Raw genomic sequence first — 17,940 nt, 5'->3', positions numbered from 1 at the left:
CAGACAATAAGACTATTGCCAGCAACCTGAGAAAAGAAAAAGCACAACCTTTGTAATCTGATGTCTGTGCCCTGGCTGTGATGCATCAGCCTTCAAGGTTTTGGGCCAAATTTTCTCAAATGATCAGCATAGTGGGAGCTAAAAACCATATCTGTGTGCATACATATATAAACATGAGATAAAACCAGCAGCAGGTGAATGCTGAGCTGGTTTGAATGAATAATCCACTATTTAATATTTGGTTAGGTTAAAATATTTTCCTTTGTTTAATAAGGAGCTGTCTTTGGTGTTTTGATTCATTAAAAATTCTCCTCCTCCTGTTTCTGTTCCTCCTGTTCTGAAGCAATGTGAGCTGCTCCTGCTTTACATAGGTTGCACTGAATTCTTTTTCCCTTTATTGCTGCTGGCAGTTTTACCCTTCTCCCCATTCATTATTAGCAGTAGAGGAACCAGAAGAAAATGGGAGTTTGGGGAGCTGGCAGAACCCCAGCTGCTGGTTTTCTTGCCTGCAGAGGAGTTTGCCATGGCAGCACCATCCCCATTCCTGCTTTTCTTTGCTCTGGTGTCTTCTCTGGGCTGAGATTAAAGTTTGTTTTCGTAATGCGGATAGACCTGCATGGTCATAGGTACTTTGTTGAGAGACAGTTCCTGGAAGGTACAAGTAGATCCTGCAGAAGCACTTTCAATGTAGCTGTTCCACAGCATCACCCTCAGAACATTTTCTTATCTAGCTCCAACAGTCACTTGTAATCCAGCCTCTGTCCCAGGGACTGTAGGGTTTTATCTGGATCTTTTCAAGTAGTTGCAATTACTTTATCCAGTTAGATCTATTTTTATGGTTAAATTGTTTATTTATCAGGCCTTTGGTTTGCCAATAACAGTGTAAATACGATGAGCATATAAAACTGCATAGATTTGTGAGCAAACTACTCCAATCAACTCAGCCTGCAGAGTAAATCGTGCCTGTCCCACCCATGAGATTCCTGATACCAGGATTTGTGACAGCTGCCAGATGCCCAACTGCAGTGTGTTCTTCTATTACTTACTGAATTTTCAGTGCTTCACTTGTATAATATAAACATGAAAGATGTTAAAAAATAGATTCTGTTCTAGTGTTCCTTACATAAAATTAGAAGGTCCAGAAAATCATTTATCAGGAGTATAAATATAAATCTGCTCAGAGCATGAGCAGATTAAGCCTGTGCCTGTTCTCCCAGTTATCTTCTGAGTTAAAAGCAGTTCTACTGTTTTATTTTTTTTCCCAAACAATGCATGAACTTTGTGGTGCTTCAAATAACACAGAATAAACTTAGCTTAAAAAATTGCAGAATGTAGAAGTTTAGTGCTTCAAAGTCAGGAAGTAGGAGCTGAAAAGCTGGTTGTGCATCTCTTAGTTTGCTTGGCCTGACAGTCTTTTTTTGTCTCCCTCTCTGCTGTCTCATCCGATCTGCCACAGAGAAAGATCAAACAGGGGGAATCAAACAAGTCAAAGTAATTCAAAAGGTTGTGGTTTTTCTCAGCCACAACATCAGTTCTGCTGAATTGCAGCATTCCTGTACACTTAGGTGGTACATTAATGCTGCCCTCCTTGTATGATAAAATAAAATAATATTTTTATAACAGAGCTTTTTTGTTGTTGTTTCTGAAATTTTTAAATTCTAATTATGCAACAACAGAGCTAAAATTCAGAATGCAAAGACACGGTTTAGCTGTACAAAAGAAAAGGTGAGATAGTGCAACCTGCCAGAGCACCTGAACTGATTCTTCTGCGCTTCCAGAAGCACTTGCAATAGCCACATGTGACATCCCCAGAGTGATGCAGGTGGTGGAGCAGCATCACTGCCCTTTCCCACTGTGAAAACCCCTTGGAAAAGCAGTGTCCTGGTCTCAGACTTGTATTCACTAACCCCTGAACCCCATTGAGACAGGAAACCAGGGTGTATTTAAGGACCATTTTGCCTCTCTAGGAAATTCACAGTGGGAGATGGAACAGTGAGATGGTGTTGGAAGAATGAGAGGAAGAAACGGGTCAGAAAAGGACAGGGTTTGGTGTTCATAAAAATGGGAATATTTGGGTCTGAACATGCACAAAGAAAATGCCATGGCTTGGGTGGCACAGGCAGCATCAAAGGAAAGGCTGGAAAAGAGAGGTCTCAAAGGGAATTCAGCCCTGCTGGGCACAGACAGCTACAGGCATGGCTTTGATTTAATCTTTTCATCTGCTGACATTGTCCAGAGCTGACAATGGCAATGAGAGCAAAATTTCAGTCTATTAAATGAAGATGGGAAGCCTCAATTCTGTGCAGAAATATAGACCAACTTGATAAAATAGCTGAGTTTAGTTGGAATTACAGGGGGAAAGTAGACAAACTGAAATTTGGACTGGAGCACCAGAGCCAGCAGCAACTTTATATAATGTGGTTGAGAGATGTAATGCCCTGAAGTAATAAAAAATGCATTTTTACATCTCATCTTGAGAGTGTTACAAATTTTTTTCAGGAAATGTCCTAAAAATCTCAACCTTGATGTTCAAACTCACAATTGTTTCAGCAATCCTATTTCCTTGGTGAGTTGCCCTCTTTTCTTATGCAGCAAATTTCTTCTACTTGACTCCCAGCTCTGCACAAAGTGATTTGCTAGCGAGATTGCATTTTTTTTCCCCTTCTGGAAAGTGTCAGTTTCTGAGCAAGATCAAATAACCTTCTGCACTTCAGTATTGACTAATTTTAATTGTTAAAACCTTTCTTCCAGGAAAAATTCTTCATGCAGTTTGCTGAGAAACCAGCAATTTTTAATAGGATTCAGGGACTTCTTGAGGAGATCAGAGAAGCCTGGAGACAGAATTCTGAATTTATTATCGGCTCACACTTCTACATTTTCTTAAAAGTAGGAAGAACTAGATTTTTTTCTTTGCCTTCTTTCCATGTGTCTCCCTTTAATCTTGAGATAATGGGCTTTGCAAAGGCTTGAGAAACATGATCACATAATTTGTTACACAGTAAAGCTCAATCATATACATTTAAATTAATTATAAAGTTAAACATTTACATTGCATATATATTAAGCTTAATAAAATCAGAAATAAATCTTTTAATAGTAATCCTTTTAGGGATATGCAATCCCCCCACTGACAGTTTCATATGAAATCCTTTCCTCACAACAGCCTGGCAAATTGATATTGTTAAAATGTCAATGAAAGAAAATAACAGCTATATTCCTATTTGAATTTCTCACATTTAGGTTCTCAGGTTTTCACTCATTGACAAATAATCAGGTGTTTTAGCAAGGTAAAGTTGCTCCATAACTTAAAAGCTAGACAGCACAACCTGCGCGTCACAGATCAGCCAGCTTGTAGCTGGACAAGATAAATCTAGCCATAACATAAACCCAATTCGGCTAGCCAGTGTCGCTCTAGAAAAGTAGAGCAAGTCCCTGGGTGAGCAATGATAGGATAGATTTGAACTCAAATGGGGACCTCAGCCAATCATGTTCAATCTGGGATGCAGACATATCACTGGCCAAGGAGTTGGGCGGTGTCAAGACCCTGGCCAATCAGCTGTCCAAGCCTGGAATATTTGAACCCCCTATATAAGAGGGTTCCAAACAATAAAACATGCAGTTTGTTGGTGACCCTTGGTGAGTCCTGGCGTTTCTGTCTCCAACCAACGATCCCATGTAACACCTGTGTTTAAAGTAGAACATAGTGTTGCCTACAGATACCACAAACCAGCCTATCTCACCTCGACAACAAACTGTTTACTGCAGGATAATGAAATTAAATACATGCTTAATGATGTAAGATTGACAAAGTAAAAAAGTTATAGAGAGAGTCACCATTATCTTCAGTTAAGTGTCTACTTTGACTGAAGAATTCTTAGCATTACAGTTTAAAGAGCTGGATTTTTATCTGCAGTAATTTTCAGCTCCATTTCATCTGTGCACTAAGAGAAAGGGTTTTGGTTTTTTTCGCTGTGAAAAAGCCATACCAGAGGATATGGTACATAACAAAGAAATTAAATAAAGGAAGAGGCATCAGGCACAGATCTAGCACTAACTGGAGAAAGTTCAGCCAGGAGAACTGGTGAATATTAATTGCATGGGGGAATGACTAAGAGAAAACTCACCAGAGACATTGCTTGTGTAAACCCATCATGCTTTATACACCAAAATGCTTTATACACCAAAAGAACAGCACATTTCCATTACCATGCACAAACAGTCAAATATTTGCATGATTTTATGGGATTGGCATCAATTCAAAGGGAACCAGACTATTTATCATGACATAGCACTCCAGTCACACTGGGAGCACCCAAACTGGGGACAGCAGGAGTGTTATCCACTTTTTGAACCATCCATCCTGCCCAGGGTGTCCTGGCAGGGGGAGGTGGCTGCTGTTGGGGCAGGCACTGCTACTGCTCTCTGCCTGTCCTCCTCACTGACCACAGTTATACAGTCTGGAAAAGACCCCTGAGCCCATTCTTTGACTGCTCGACACCCTCAGGTGTTCTCATCAAAGGACACAGTGCTCCATGAGGAGATGGAAGAAGGTTGTACCTTTCACACCTCACTCAGACATTATTCCCCCATGAAAGCCACAACATCCCTGTTCGGCTGGTATTTCAGGAGTCTGTAGCTCTCCCAGTGGGAGCTAGTAGCAGCAAGAAGAGAAGAGTGGGTGGTGTTTGCATGGCAGTCAGGAACATTCTGAACCCCAGGCCGTTTGCCAGCCAGAGTAAAGAGCTGCTTTCACAACCACTGTGGTCAGGCTTTCTGCCAGCAGAGTAGAGTTTACTACGTGGACAAAACAAATTTCAAAAACTTCTATTTGAATCACTGCTCAAAGTCATCTTTTCTAATTGCAGAAAGTCCAACAAACCAAAGATTGGTTCCTCAAGAACTCAGCATTTTAGAGTGTGGCCTGTTCCCTGATCTTCTTTCATTAAGGCAAAATATCTCTTTGGCACTTCAGGTATTTCCATTCTAGTATTTCCAACATTTCAGCTGTATAAACTAAACTGCAAATGAATATAGACTGTGTTGTTTAATAGGGAAAAAATGCTTTGGCTTCTGTTGTCTGATGTAGAAAGTCAGCTGATAAAAAATGGAAATGGGACATTACTGCTGCCCCTTCCACCACCATCATGTCCGTGTCCTGTGTTTGTTCAGCAGTGTTTGCCAACACCCTGCTTCTTTCAGCAAAGCCTTCAGAGGAAACTAAAGGGCTTACTTGAGAAAGATAAGTGGCTTAGTTCCAGCTCTGAAATGTCACTTATCTTCCCTACTGAATTTAACACCACTCAAATCATTCAGTAACAAGATAATTTTATATTTGTCTGCCTTAAGCTGTACTATCTCACCTTCTTAGATAATCTCTGTCCTCTTTGTTTTTTCTTGCTTGCTATTTCTCAACTTCAAATTTGCCAGTTAAATTACAAACATGAAACTGGCTGTTATGCAATTCATATGAACAGTAAAAGGCACTTGCACTTCCCTCAGCTTTACAACAAGGTTCCAGGATATTCTTAAACAAAAATGAAAAAAAATCCACTTATCTTCTGCCTGCAGGGCAGATCTGCGCCAACCGTCTCGGAATTTTTGACTCTGCAACTCTGACAGGTGTTAAATTTCCCAGAATAATTTCTAAAAATTTGACTCTAATTTTTCATCTCATCTAATACAGCAGTAATATCCTAAAGGGCCTTTGGCAAATCAATAAAGCACCGTTCTAGAAACGCTTTTGGCTATTTTCAATCAAGCTGGGCTTACTTAAACTCTTCTGTGGTTGAGCTCTCAACTTATATTCAAATAGCAACTTAACTAGCAATTATATCCATTTCAGTTTTTTCGTCTTTTATCAGGCTTTAAAAGTTTTCCTCCTACCATATTTTGAGGTCCTGGAAATCAAGTGGAAATCCCACAATCCTCTGCCAGAACTATTTGAATTCTGATCTTCTTTTTGTGCCTTTTATGGGTGATTTGTCACAAATTGTCATTGTCATGGATCAATGACACAGACTGAACTCTGTAACATAGCATTCATTATTGAGATGCTTTCTCCAATACCAATAATGCTACATATGAGCCTCTCACAATATTGATACTAGAGAAAAACACGTCTATTCCCATGTTGGAGTTGACAAGCTGGGCAGAGATGGGAGGGAGATCTGCTCAAAAGCAAAGTAGGACCTGAACACAATTTTTTAAGTCATAGGTGAGCAACCCAGTCACTAAAGTGGAAGGAGACTCTTGAGAGAAGAGCATGAGAAAAAAAAAAATCATAGAATTGGAAAATACCTTTTAATTGAAACAAGTTCAACTGTTGTCCTCTAACTTGCCGAGGCCGCCACAAAACCTTGCCCCAGGTGCCACATCCACACGTCCTTGTGGGATGGTAACTCCACCACTGCCCTGGGCAGCCTCTTCCAGGGCTTGACAGCCCATTGGGGGGAGAATTTTTTCCTCAAATCCAATGTAAACCTCCTCTGGCACCACTTGAGGTAATTTTCTCTCATCCTGCTTCTTGTTACCTGGGAGAAGAGACCAGCCCCCACCTGGCTACCACATCTTCTCCAATGGACAGTATAAACCGCAATACATCCTCAGTTTTATTCTGTGCTTTCCTCATATACACACATTGCTGGCATTTTAAGATATAAAATCTCATGCTTCATTTTTGGCACAAATATAAAAATAACATTCTGAATTTACAATACACGTCTATGCTCAAGAGAGCAGGTAAAACTGAAAATTGCCTTATTTCTGCTTCTGGTTCGGAACCCTAACACTAACCTTTACTTGTTAGTTAACATCATGTAGATTAAACTTTATTTTTCCTTACTACATGATGAAATGAGGACAAAAGGAGCAAGATCTTAATTTCCACTAGACCAAATTCTCTTAACTTTTTCTTGCTTATCCTTTTATTCATCAGTCTGTGATGTGTCTCTGTCTACCCTTGCCCATCGTGCCCAGCCCCTGAACAGAAATGGAACTACAGATGGTTCTTTGGCAAGGTGACTGAGAGTTCTGGTGGATTTTGGAGAAGACTTGAAAGGCTAATTCCTCTATCAGTGACCTGCTCTGGTGTCCTTTGTATCCAATGCCTCAGGGCAATGCAGTGAGCGACAGAAATAGTATCAATCACCACTTCCCAACATTCTTGACATGTAGGAACCATTTTCTGCTGCTTTCTGGGTTCATTGGTAAAGAAACACAGAATTCTAGCAGAAATACAGAGCACCATCATGTAACTGAATCTACCAAATGGAGCATTTATACCAAGTTCATCATCATGGTGTCTGAGCATCTGTTATATTTAAAATGAGAAAACAATTTAAATGCAGCGTTTAGACAGAAAATCCTGCACAAATCCAGAAATTATTATAGACTCATCTAATAGTGGGGGTTTTTTCCTACATTATCCTTATTCTCTCTTAAGATAAAACTTTTGTAGATGATGGAGTGGGTCAGTGCCAAATTACAGCTTGCAGAGAAATTCTGCGTCAGCCAAGACATAATCAACATTAGGCATTGTAGCCTCAAACTTCAATTTGATTCTCACACAAAGCAAATTGCAGAGAAGTGTCATTTATTTATGTTTACCCAGTTCTTGCTCATCTGCTAATGATGAGTGACAAGAGTGGTTGAGTGGCAGGTTGGGCAAAAATACCCATGTTTGGAGCAATTTGCTCAGCAATGACTCCCCTGTCAAAAACCCTCCCTGAGTCACTTAGCTACCAGCATCCAAGGAACTCCTCTGTACCTCTGGGGCTCAATTTGATTTTTTCTTTCCTTGCATTTTCTTCTATGTGGAACACAGTACAAATGGTTGTGACATTTGCAGCTGTTCCAGCAGCATTTGGATATCAGGAATCCATCACCTCTCACTTTTACTTTTTCAGCCTATTTACTTAATTTTTTTGTTGTTGGCACAAAGGTGAAAGTCCTGAGAGCAAATTCTGAGATATGCACAGCCAATCTGGTCTCTTCAGACAGTAATTTATGCTTTTTACTGTAGTTCTGAGGATGCTTAAGAGAAACATCAAGTTTTAAATATTACCTAAACTAGTCTTGTTTCCTATTTGCAAATAAATTAAATCAAGAGTTAGGAAAGAAATCAGAGCATATATAAATATTAAGGAGAAAGAATAAGTTGTCTACATTTCATTCAGGTTGTTTTGGGGTTTTTTTGTAATATATATTTTCTAGCTGCGGTGGTTGCATATAAACAAGGAATAGGGCTCTGTTAGAGGCTCATCAGTGTAAGATACCAAGTCAGCAGCCCAAATGGCTTCTAGAAATAAGTAGAGATAACTACTTCAACCCTAAAGCAGGTTATGGCAGAGCTGTTATATATATATATGTATATATACATTAATTTTTAGGAGCCATCATACATGCTGAAAATAATACCCTTACCAAGGAATGCTGGGTAAGGCTCACTGTTGAACACCCTTTATTGCAAGTTAGCTCTTGTTACCAACTGCTCTAACAGAATGGTTAAACACCATTTGTAGCTTCAGGGCTAATTCCAAGCATGCCATTATTTCTAATAAGGTAGATTTTGCAGCTGAGAGTACTTAACTGCATTTCCACTTCACTGCATGATTATTGCATTTCTCTACACAACTGTATGTTCAGAAGCAGAAGAAAAATGAGTTCACTCCATGCATTCTTAGTCTTATTCTTTTAAGTAAAAAATAATTCTAATATTGTTTATTTATCTAGAATACAATTGCTGGCATATAGCTATAAATGTGGATGACAAGCCTTTCTATTAAACCAGTTGTTTATATATATTTCTTTGAAATCACAAAGTAACTGTCAAAATCAGTAAAAACACAAAGCAAAGCACAAACCACATTTGTCAGCAACAGCCTAAATAACCTCAGTTTTAATAAAAAGAACTTCAAGGAGTCAGAGATAAAAAATTATTTCAAGCAGCAGGTTTTTTGCATTTCTCCTTATTTAATATAGCAAAGTTAATCTTTTTAATAGATTTGAATCTTAAAACTGCAGTAGTTTGCCAAAATGCAAAGTAAACTGCTGGAAGTTCAGGTGATCATGTACCGTTCATATTACCAATTTATTAACAAAGCAAGAGCACCGCATTGCTGTGGGCTTATATATAAAGTATAAAAGGTAAATCTGTGGATTAACTGATCATGATGTGGGTAAAACCACCTTGTCAAACACTAACATTTAATGGTTGAGTACCCTGAGCATGAAAATATGGTTTTGTCCTTCAAAGATAAGAAAATTCCCCTGCATCACTGCCAAGGATTGGTCCAGAAAACAAGACGAATCAGGACCACAGGCTCTGAGGATCTGGTCCATGTTCTCACAGCTGGTGCTATGCCTTTCCACAAAGCAGGGGGTACATTTAATTTAATTTAGGGCAACTTTAAAAACAGTTTTGTCAGTCACACAAATTGCACTGATCTCATACCTGTTCATATCCACAAAATTAATGCTGTAAATAACTTTTAGATGCTGCAACATTGCTGCTCTTTCCAATGGGTTTTACAAGACCTGTAAGAGCAATTATATTTTGACAGTGGAATAACTGTTGTTATTAATAGCTTTTAACTCAGTAAAATTATTTTCCTCTCTAGGCATCCACCATCCAGAAACTCCATTTCTTTTGCTGTTTTTATTGAACTTTGGATAAACAAAAATGCATAGTTATTTTCCTTAATGATATCTTAGACACTTCTTACAGGAACTCTGAATCAAAACAAACATTTAACCTTCTTGAGCAATTTAATTTACTGTTGTTCCCTGCTGTGGTGGAAACGTACTTTGTGCTTGCTCTCAATGAGGTTGAGAGGGATTGAGACCCCAACAGTTTCTCAGATAGTGCAGCATATTATAAATATTATGGTTACAGATGAGCTGTTCCCTGCTGCCATTTACTTCATGCTTTATCTCCCTTGTCATTTACAAATAAAACTTATTTACGGACTCAAAAATATTTATAACTCTTCAAGTGAGAATAAACGGTATTCTATTATTCCCAAGAGGACTGTGGAAAAATGTTTGTGAAGTTCTGCAATTTTTTAAATTCCCACAGTTCCCTATTGCTCCATGTTTGGTGCAGCAGAACATGCTTGAGAGGCTAAAAAGCTCTGTTTCTAATTCTGGTTGTGGTCCAATGCACATTCTTGGGTGATGGAACAAGGCCACATTCTGGTTTTTCATCAGCTAAAACTAATCCTAACTCTCTCTTTTTCCTGCAAAATAGAACTTCTGTAGCTGGAGGAAAACTAAGAAGTATCAGTAGTTCTATGGCAAATGAATCTTAAAGGGGAATCTTCCAAAGAACATCAATAGGTTAGAACAAGATTCAGTATTGCCTTTGAGCCCTGAAACCCAAACTAAACTGAAATGGTGCTTTCAGCATTGTGAGTCTGCTCTTGTTGTGATGTGCTTTTAATACAGTGTCACCATTTGAAAAGTGAGATTTTCATATATGAGTAATTTCACTTATGTGGCTTCACCTTCATATAAGACTCAAGTAATATTCTATACAGACCAAATTTACGGGTATTTCAGGCAACCTAAAGAAATTACTCTCAGAGGAAATTTAATAGGAAATTATATTTTTTATCCTGTTGTATTCCATGTTTAAGACACTCGTTCATTTGAATATTTTGAAATTAGTCTGTTCCATATGAGAAACTTTGAAATTATGCCTCCTTAGATGGTCAAACTTTTTCTTAAAAAATATAAACCTAATGAACTTAACTATGGTACCATGGAAGCCAAATTAATTTTTAAATTCATTTGGGTGCAGGGAAGGATACAACTCCAACACAAAGAAAGTGACAAGTTTGAGAAGAAAAAAAAAGTCTCTTTTCATTAGGCACTGATACCTTTGTTTGGGACAAACATCCTCTAAGTGGTTGTATATACTTGAGGGGTTTTATTTCTGAAAGTGCCATCAGTTAAAACAAGACTTTCATGTTGACTCAGGGTTCCCATAGGTGGAAGGAGAATTTGGCTCTTGCTTTTACCTATTCCTGCACTCAGCACTTATATATTATATGTTATGTGTTATATGTTATATATTATATGTTATATGTTATATATTATATGTTATATGTTATTTATTATATATTATATGTTATATTGTTATATAAAATTACTTTATCTAATTCATTGTTATTCTGGGACTTTGTGTAGAAGGTGGTCTAAAGCAGATTTCATCACTTATTTCCTAGATAATTCACAACTTAGTTTGGCTGCCAGGATATAAAGTTGTACATAAAAAGACAAATATGTTACTAAGCCTAAAAATTTCAGTGAGTGCACTGTCTCCAGAACAGTGATGTTATCAAAGTTCAGTAGTAACACAGAGTAACTAATGAGCATTATAAACTCTGTGTGCTGTAGAGTTGTTGAGGGTTAAGTTTTCTGTAGCACTTCCACACACCACCACCATCCCCCCCCCCCCCCCCCCCCCCCGCCCCAAGTTGCTAGGAGACTAAATACTTGTAGTTAGAAAAGTGCTCAACCTGGACAAAAGGAAGCTGATCACTTAGTTTTGGGGGAGGGAGAAAAGCTCCGGGGAGAGCTGAAGGTAGTGGTCTCATGGCTCTCAGTCTTCTGGGGAGCACAGATCGGGCGACTGCTGGCTGCCTGGAGTCCACAGTTAACGGAGGAGTCTGGTCCTGGGAATTCTACCATCTGTTGGAGCGCCCAGGAATTCGGAGTTTTCTTCACTGTCCTGCTGGATTTTGGGTCAGCCCGGGTCCAGCCGCTGCGGCTTCTCCGGCACTGCCAACTTTGCCTGCCAGGACACCCCCCTGCCTGCAGAGGACAGTCCACCGCGCCCGGCTTCCAGCCATCAGCGCCGGAGCTTCCACCGTTTGCCCTCGGGGTTCTTGGTTCTGTTTTACTATTATTATAATTGCTGTTGGGTTTTTTTGTCTGTCCTGTTATATTTACTAGTAAAGTTATTCCTTTTCCCCATAGCTCTGACTGAAAAGGGTTTTTTTTTAATCTTCCAAATTATAATAACACAAAGGGAAGGATATGAATTCCTCATTTCCTGGAGAGGCCTGCCTCTCCTTAGCAGACACCTGTCTTTTCAAACCAAGACAGAATTTGGCGCCCAAATCGTGGGGCATTGAGAGAAAAAGGAATAACAGTTCTTAAGTGCCTACATTGTTGTGTACTGGATATCATGTGGTCTGGCTTAACCTGGTTCGGGTGGCATGTGGTGGTGACCGTATTCCTCCCATTTGCAGGCCCTTTTCTAAACATGGGCCCTGTAACTAAGGTTACTTTAGCTGTCATCCAGTTTGCTATATGGGTTAACAAAGTGAGGAAATCGTGGATTTTTAATTTCCTCTGGAAGGCAGGCGCATGGATTCAGGGCTATCATACACTGTGTGTTTCTGGGGTTACTTTAACAACGGTACCTACTGTGAAGAAATGACACTGGGGGAAATTTTTTCACAACCCTTCACCCAGCTCTTTGGGCCTACCCCACCAGTCTTTGAAGGGTTCAAATCTCTGAATGTTAATAACATCATACAGTGGCTGGTGTTGCTGGTATGCCTGTTCTGTTTAGCATTTAGAGATAAGGGGAGACTGACCTGGATAACCACCCTGATACCTGCCCTAGAGAATAAGGATACTGCCCCACAGCCTGAGCCCGTCCCACAGCCTGACACTGTCCCACAGCCTGACACTGTCCCACAGCCTGCCTCAGGAATAAACCACCCAGATTTGGTGAAGGAGATAGGTGAGATGCTGAGGGAGTACCTTTCCCCTGTAGTAGCCTCATTAGCCCCAGCTGCTGGGAAACCCTCCCCCTGCTCCGACAAAGGAGAGTCTGATGGTGCAGCAGCAGAACCCACAGGCGTTACAACCGTCCAGGTTCCAGCTGAACCACAGGGGCAGCCACAGCCAGCAGCAGTGGCCCCTGTGGAAACAAAGAAGTATAAGGTGAAATCAGAGCACCCAGGCAACAAGGATAAGAAAGGAGGGCCCTCACAACCCGGGGGGGAGTCAGAGGTTGAGATCATCACTGAGTCCCTGACATATGAAAATCTCCGTAATCTGCAAAAAGGTCTTGCACGAAGGGGACATGAGACTTATACAACCTGGTTAGTTCGGGTCTGGGACCTTATAGGTACAGGCGTGCAACTAGATAGTAGTGAGGCAAGGAATTTGGGACCCTTGACCCAGGACTCAGGTGTGAATCAGGTATTCGTAAGGGAGCCAGGGCCCCTTTCCCTTTGGGGAATGAGTGTACGGGAGAGGTTTGTCCACAAAGAACGAATGCAGGAGCACCACCATAGAATGCGCTGGAAGGCCCTTGAGGAGGGGATCCAACAGCTGAGAGAAGTGGTTGTATTGGAGATACTTTTTGGGAGGAGCGGACAGCATGATAATGACCCCGACAAGGTTAGATGCACAGGGCAAATGTTGTGGAATCTGGCAACTCTAGGACCATCTCAATACGCCACATTCATTGCAACAATTAATGCCAATAACAACCGAGAGACAGTGGGTTCTATAGCCAACAAACTCAGAAATTATGAGAGTATGATCAAAGGCCCAATGCAGGCTCATGTCTCTGCTGCAGTTAAGGAACTCAAGGAAGAAATTAGGGAGATGAGGGAGGAAATTAGGAGGAACAGTTCCCATACAACACCGGTGCAAGTTACAGGCCCCAGAATCAGAGTCCAATGTTCCCCAGCTAGAAAAAGAGGGTACACCCCACAAGCTGATCTGTGGTTCTTTCTGTGTGACCATGGGGAAGACATATGAAGGTGGGGTGGGAAACCTACTTCTGTCCTGGCAGCACGGGTGTGTGAGCACAAGGAGAGAAACCCTAACCGAGGGGGTTCCACTAAGATGAGGGTAGCCTCAGCCTCCTATAACCAAGCTGGAAGGTATTATAGAAGTGAGGAGGCTCTGATGAACCCCCTGGACGGACCCTCTACTATGTATGCCCAGGAAAGGAATAATAAGCAGTGCTATAGGGGCCCTGCCTCTAGCCAGGAAGAGGCACAGGATAACCAAGTCTTTTGGACTGTGTGGATCCGATGGCCAGGCACATCAGAGCCACAGGAATATAAAGCTTAGGTTGATACTGGTGTGCAGTGTACCCTGATGCCATCGGGACATGTTGGGGCAGAACCTATTTCCATTGCCGGGGTGACGGGGGGATCACAGCAATTGACTCTGTTGGAAGCCAAGGTGAGCCCAACCGGGAAGGAGTGGCAGAAACATCCGATTGTGATCGGCCCAGAGGCCCTGTGTATTTTGGGCATAGACTTCCTCCGGAACGGCTATTACAAAGACCCTAAGGGACTCAGGTGGGCTTTTGGAATAGCTGCTGTGGAGGCAGAGGGCATTAAGAAATTGAATACCTTGCCTGGACTGCCGGAGAACCCATCTGCAGTAGGACTCCTGAAGGTGGAAGAACAACAAGTACCAGTTGCCACCTCGACGGTGCACCGCTGACAGTATCAGACAAATCAAGATGCTGTGATCCCCATCCACAAGATGATCCGTGAGCTGGAGACCCAAGGGGGGTCAGCAAAACCCAGTCACCCTTCAACAGCCCCATTTGACCTGTGCACAAGTCTGATGGAGAATGGAGATTGACTGTGGACTATTGTGCCTTGAACAAAGTGACTCCACCATTGAGCGCTGCTGTGCCAGACATGCTGGAACTCCAGTACGAGCTGGAGTCCAAGGCAGCAAAATGGTATGCCACAGATGACATTGCTAATGCATTTTTCTCCATTCCTCTGGCAGCAGAATGCAGGCCTCAGTTTGCTTTCACCTGGAGGGGTGTGCAGTACACCTGGAACTGATTGCCCCAGGGGTTGAAACACTTTCCCACTTTTGGTGATCCAAATATAAGTATGGGGAGGCTTGGCAGATTGACTACGTCATCCTTCCCCAAACCCGCCAAGGCAAGTGCTATGTGCTGACCATGGTGGAAGACACCACTGGATGGTTGGAGACCTATCCTGTGCCTCACGCTACTGCTTGGAACACCATCCTGGGCCTTGAAAAGCAAATCCTGTGGAGACATGGCACCCTGGAGAAAATCGAGTCAGACAATGGGACTCCTTTCAAGAACAGACTTATAAACACCTAGGCTAGGGAACATGGCATTGAATGGATATATCACATCCTTTAGCATGTGCCTGCTGTCAGGAAAGTTGAACAATGCAATGGACTACTTAAGACTACCCTGAAGGCACTTAGTGGGGGGAACTTCAAAAATTGGGAAGTGAACTTAGCAAAGGCCGCCTGGATGGTCAACACATGAGGCTCCATCAATCAAGCTGGTCCTGCCCAGTATGAACACCTGCACACAGTGCAGTTGCCACCTCAGGCAAAGGCAAACCCATCCGTGGGATTGTTTTTGCTCAAGTACCTGGTTCCACTTGGGGGGTAATGCATTTGTGTACCACAGGGGAACCTAATCCTAAGTGAGAACTGGTTGTAAGGGTCCATTGTGTATAATAGATTATTGATTTAGGTATAATGCAGATGGTAATAGAATAAGGGTTGGATAGTGTATTGGATCATGTAAACTAAAAATGTGTATTCTATTTCATCTGTTGAAAGCTGTTTTTTGGGAGATGTTTTATCCTTCTCTTGTAACTCCAGGGGGGAGGGGGGCAGATGCCTTCTGATAATGGCTCAGCCATTAAAACCAGGTGGGGCAGTGTTTCTTATCTCTTTCACCACCCCTCCATCCTCCAGGGGGACATCTTCTGATAATGGGCCATTAGGGCCCACCAATGACATGACCCATTCCATCATCCCATTATGAGATGCTCCACCCAGTGGGGTAGGAGCCAACTGTTAGATAAAAACTGGGACTGAAGACCACCAGGTATCCAGTTTTTCCACTGGATTCCTGGAGGAAGACCAGACCCATCTTGTCGCCACTGGATTTTCTACAGGACCATCTCTACTCCACAGAACCACATCTGTTACACCAGGAGGACTTATTTGGGCTGCTTCCAACACCCTGACCAACAGGGCGCCAGGTCGTATCCCTGATTCTGTCAGGGTTTTTCCAGGACTTTTTGTTTGCTTCCTTGCTTGTTTTTTTGTACTACTACATTTGTATTATCCTTTTTTTAAATATTCTTAGTAAAGAACTGTTACTCCTATTCCCATATCTTTGCCTGAAAGCCCCTAATTGCAAAATTATAATAATTAGGAGGGAAGGGGGTTTACATTCTCCATTCCAAGAGAGGCTCTAGTTTTCCTTGGCAGACAACTGTCTTTCAAAACCAAGACAGTGGCTAAGTGCGGTTTAGTCTGTGTAATTTGATTGTGCACATCAGATCCTGTAGGAATATCATTCCTGCAGAAAAAAAAATCACAATTGTGTTTCAGTACTGAATAACCAGACCTCATTTTCATCCAAAAGACAATTTCACCAATACAGGCATTATACCCCATTTCAGTGAGATTTGGGGGTTGTTTTTTTTTCCCTTATTATGAACTTGGACAGCACATTGCAATGACATTCCTTTACTGTCAGTATTAATCTTGGAACATTTGTACAGTTACAAAAATTACCAGATATAAACCAAATGAATACTTGTTCACAGCATATAAGTGCAGAAATGTGCAAAAAGTGCATATAAGAATGATCTTGTTCACAGCATATAAGTGCAGAAAATTCTCTGGACAGCCTTTAGAAGTATCAGCACATGAAAGACAGACCTGATTTTTAAATGTGAACATCAGGCTGCTGCAATTCTGACAATGCCAGAACAAGAACCTTCCTTTTCTAATTGACATCTGAAAATTAAGAAAGATTTTTAGGCTAAATAAAGATGACTAGCCTTTCATGTGTTCAGAAGCACTTAACTGTCATGGGAATTCATTATATTTGTTCATCTAAAAAAAAAAAAAATACAAACTGCAATGTAAATCATAACAGTGTCTGGTGATCCCAGAGAAATCAAATATCAAGGTCCTGGATAAGACATTTACATAGGCAGTGAGAGAGGGGAACTGTGCCTTTGTAATTTAAAATTTACAGCAAATCATAAAACTAAAAAGCAGAAGAAAAGCTGTAGGAGCTAAGGAGAACCTGGTTAACAATAGTACAGTAAGTGCTTAACTGTAGGAATCTCTGTTACCAAGTTTTCAGAATCTGGGGCCATTGAATATAAGTATTTTGAATTCTGTGACCAGTGGTTTTAACAGTTCCAATCTCACATCCCATATGTCTCCTCAAATATTTAAACCCCTGATTCCTCTGTGCTTGGCTTGAGGCTGCAGAGTACAGATAATTCTTGCCCATGGCAAGTGCTGCTGGAACAGGGAAGTGATATCAGCCCCTGCAATGCAATCTGTAACTGGTTGTGGGTGAATTCACTGGCTGACAATTCAGAGGAAAACACAATGATGCTGCATCAGTTGGAACCAGATGGTGACTGAAATTATTAAAATGGAATGTGCTGCAAACGCCTGAAAAATTACCTTGCTGCAAAGTACCCAAAGCAGAGATGAGATCTCAATACAAACCAAGCAGTGTGTGGGGAGTATTTGCAAACACTGTATGGGATGATTCGCCACTGGTTAATTGTAATCCTTCCCTTCACTCTTTTCTAGGTTCAGCTGATCCACTATAACCATGAGCTATACGCAAATGTCACAGAAGCTGCTAAGAGTCCTAATGGGTTGGTGGTAGTTTCCATATTTATGAAAGTAAGTATTCCATACTACAGATTCCTAATATATAAGACAGTAAACTTTTCCCAAAACTGTAAATGTAGAAGCTAGATTCCTCATTATGCTACAGCAGTGCCCAGAGGCTCTGATCTGGAATCCAGAGACAGCTTCATCCTAAACTGAGCACACCATCTCTGCTCCAAAGCTTTTACAATGTAAGGGAACTTAGAAGGGACAAGCGAGGTGGTGAAAAAAACCCTT

The 17,940-nt window shown here is 41.2% G+C and overlaps 1 protein-coding gene across 1 annotated transcript in view; it reads left to right on the top strand.

Moving 5' to 3' along the window:
* Positions 1 to 17,940, top strand: part of CA10 (carbonic anhydrase 10) — a 273,558-nt gene that overhangs the window by 236,658 nt on the left and 18,960 nt on the right. The window contains 1 exon segment of the mRNA XM_040081363.2: positions 17,620 to 17,715. Coding sequence (XP_039937297.1) covers positions 17,620 to 17,715 — 96 coding nt within the window.

The sequence above is a fragment of the Hirundo rustica genome, chromosome 18 (genome assembly GCF_015227805.2).
Source record: "Hirundo rustica isolate bHirRus1 chromosome 18, bHirRus1.pri.v3, whole genome shotgun sequence".
NCBI classification, from domain to species: Eukaryota; Metazoa; Chordata; class Aves; order Passeriformes; family Hirundinidae; genus Hirundo; species Hirundo rustica.
Note: the sequence above shows the minus strand (reverse complement) of the source record. Positions and strands in the feature narration are given on the sequence as shown.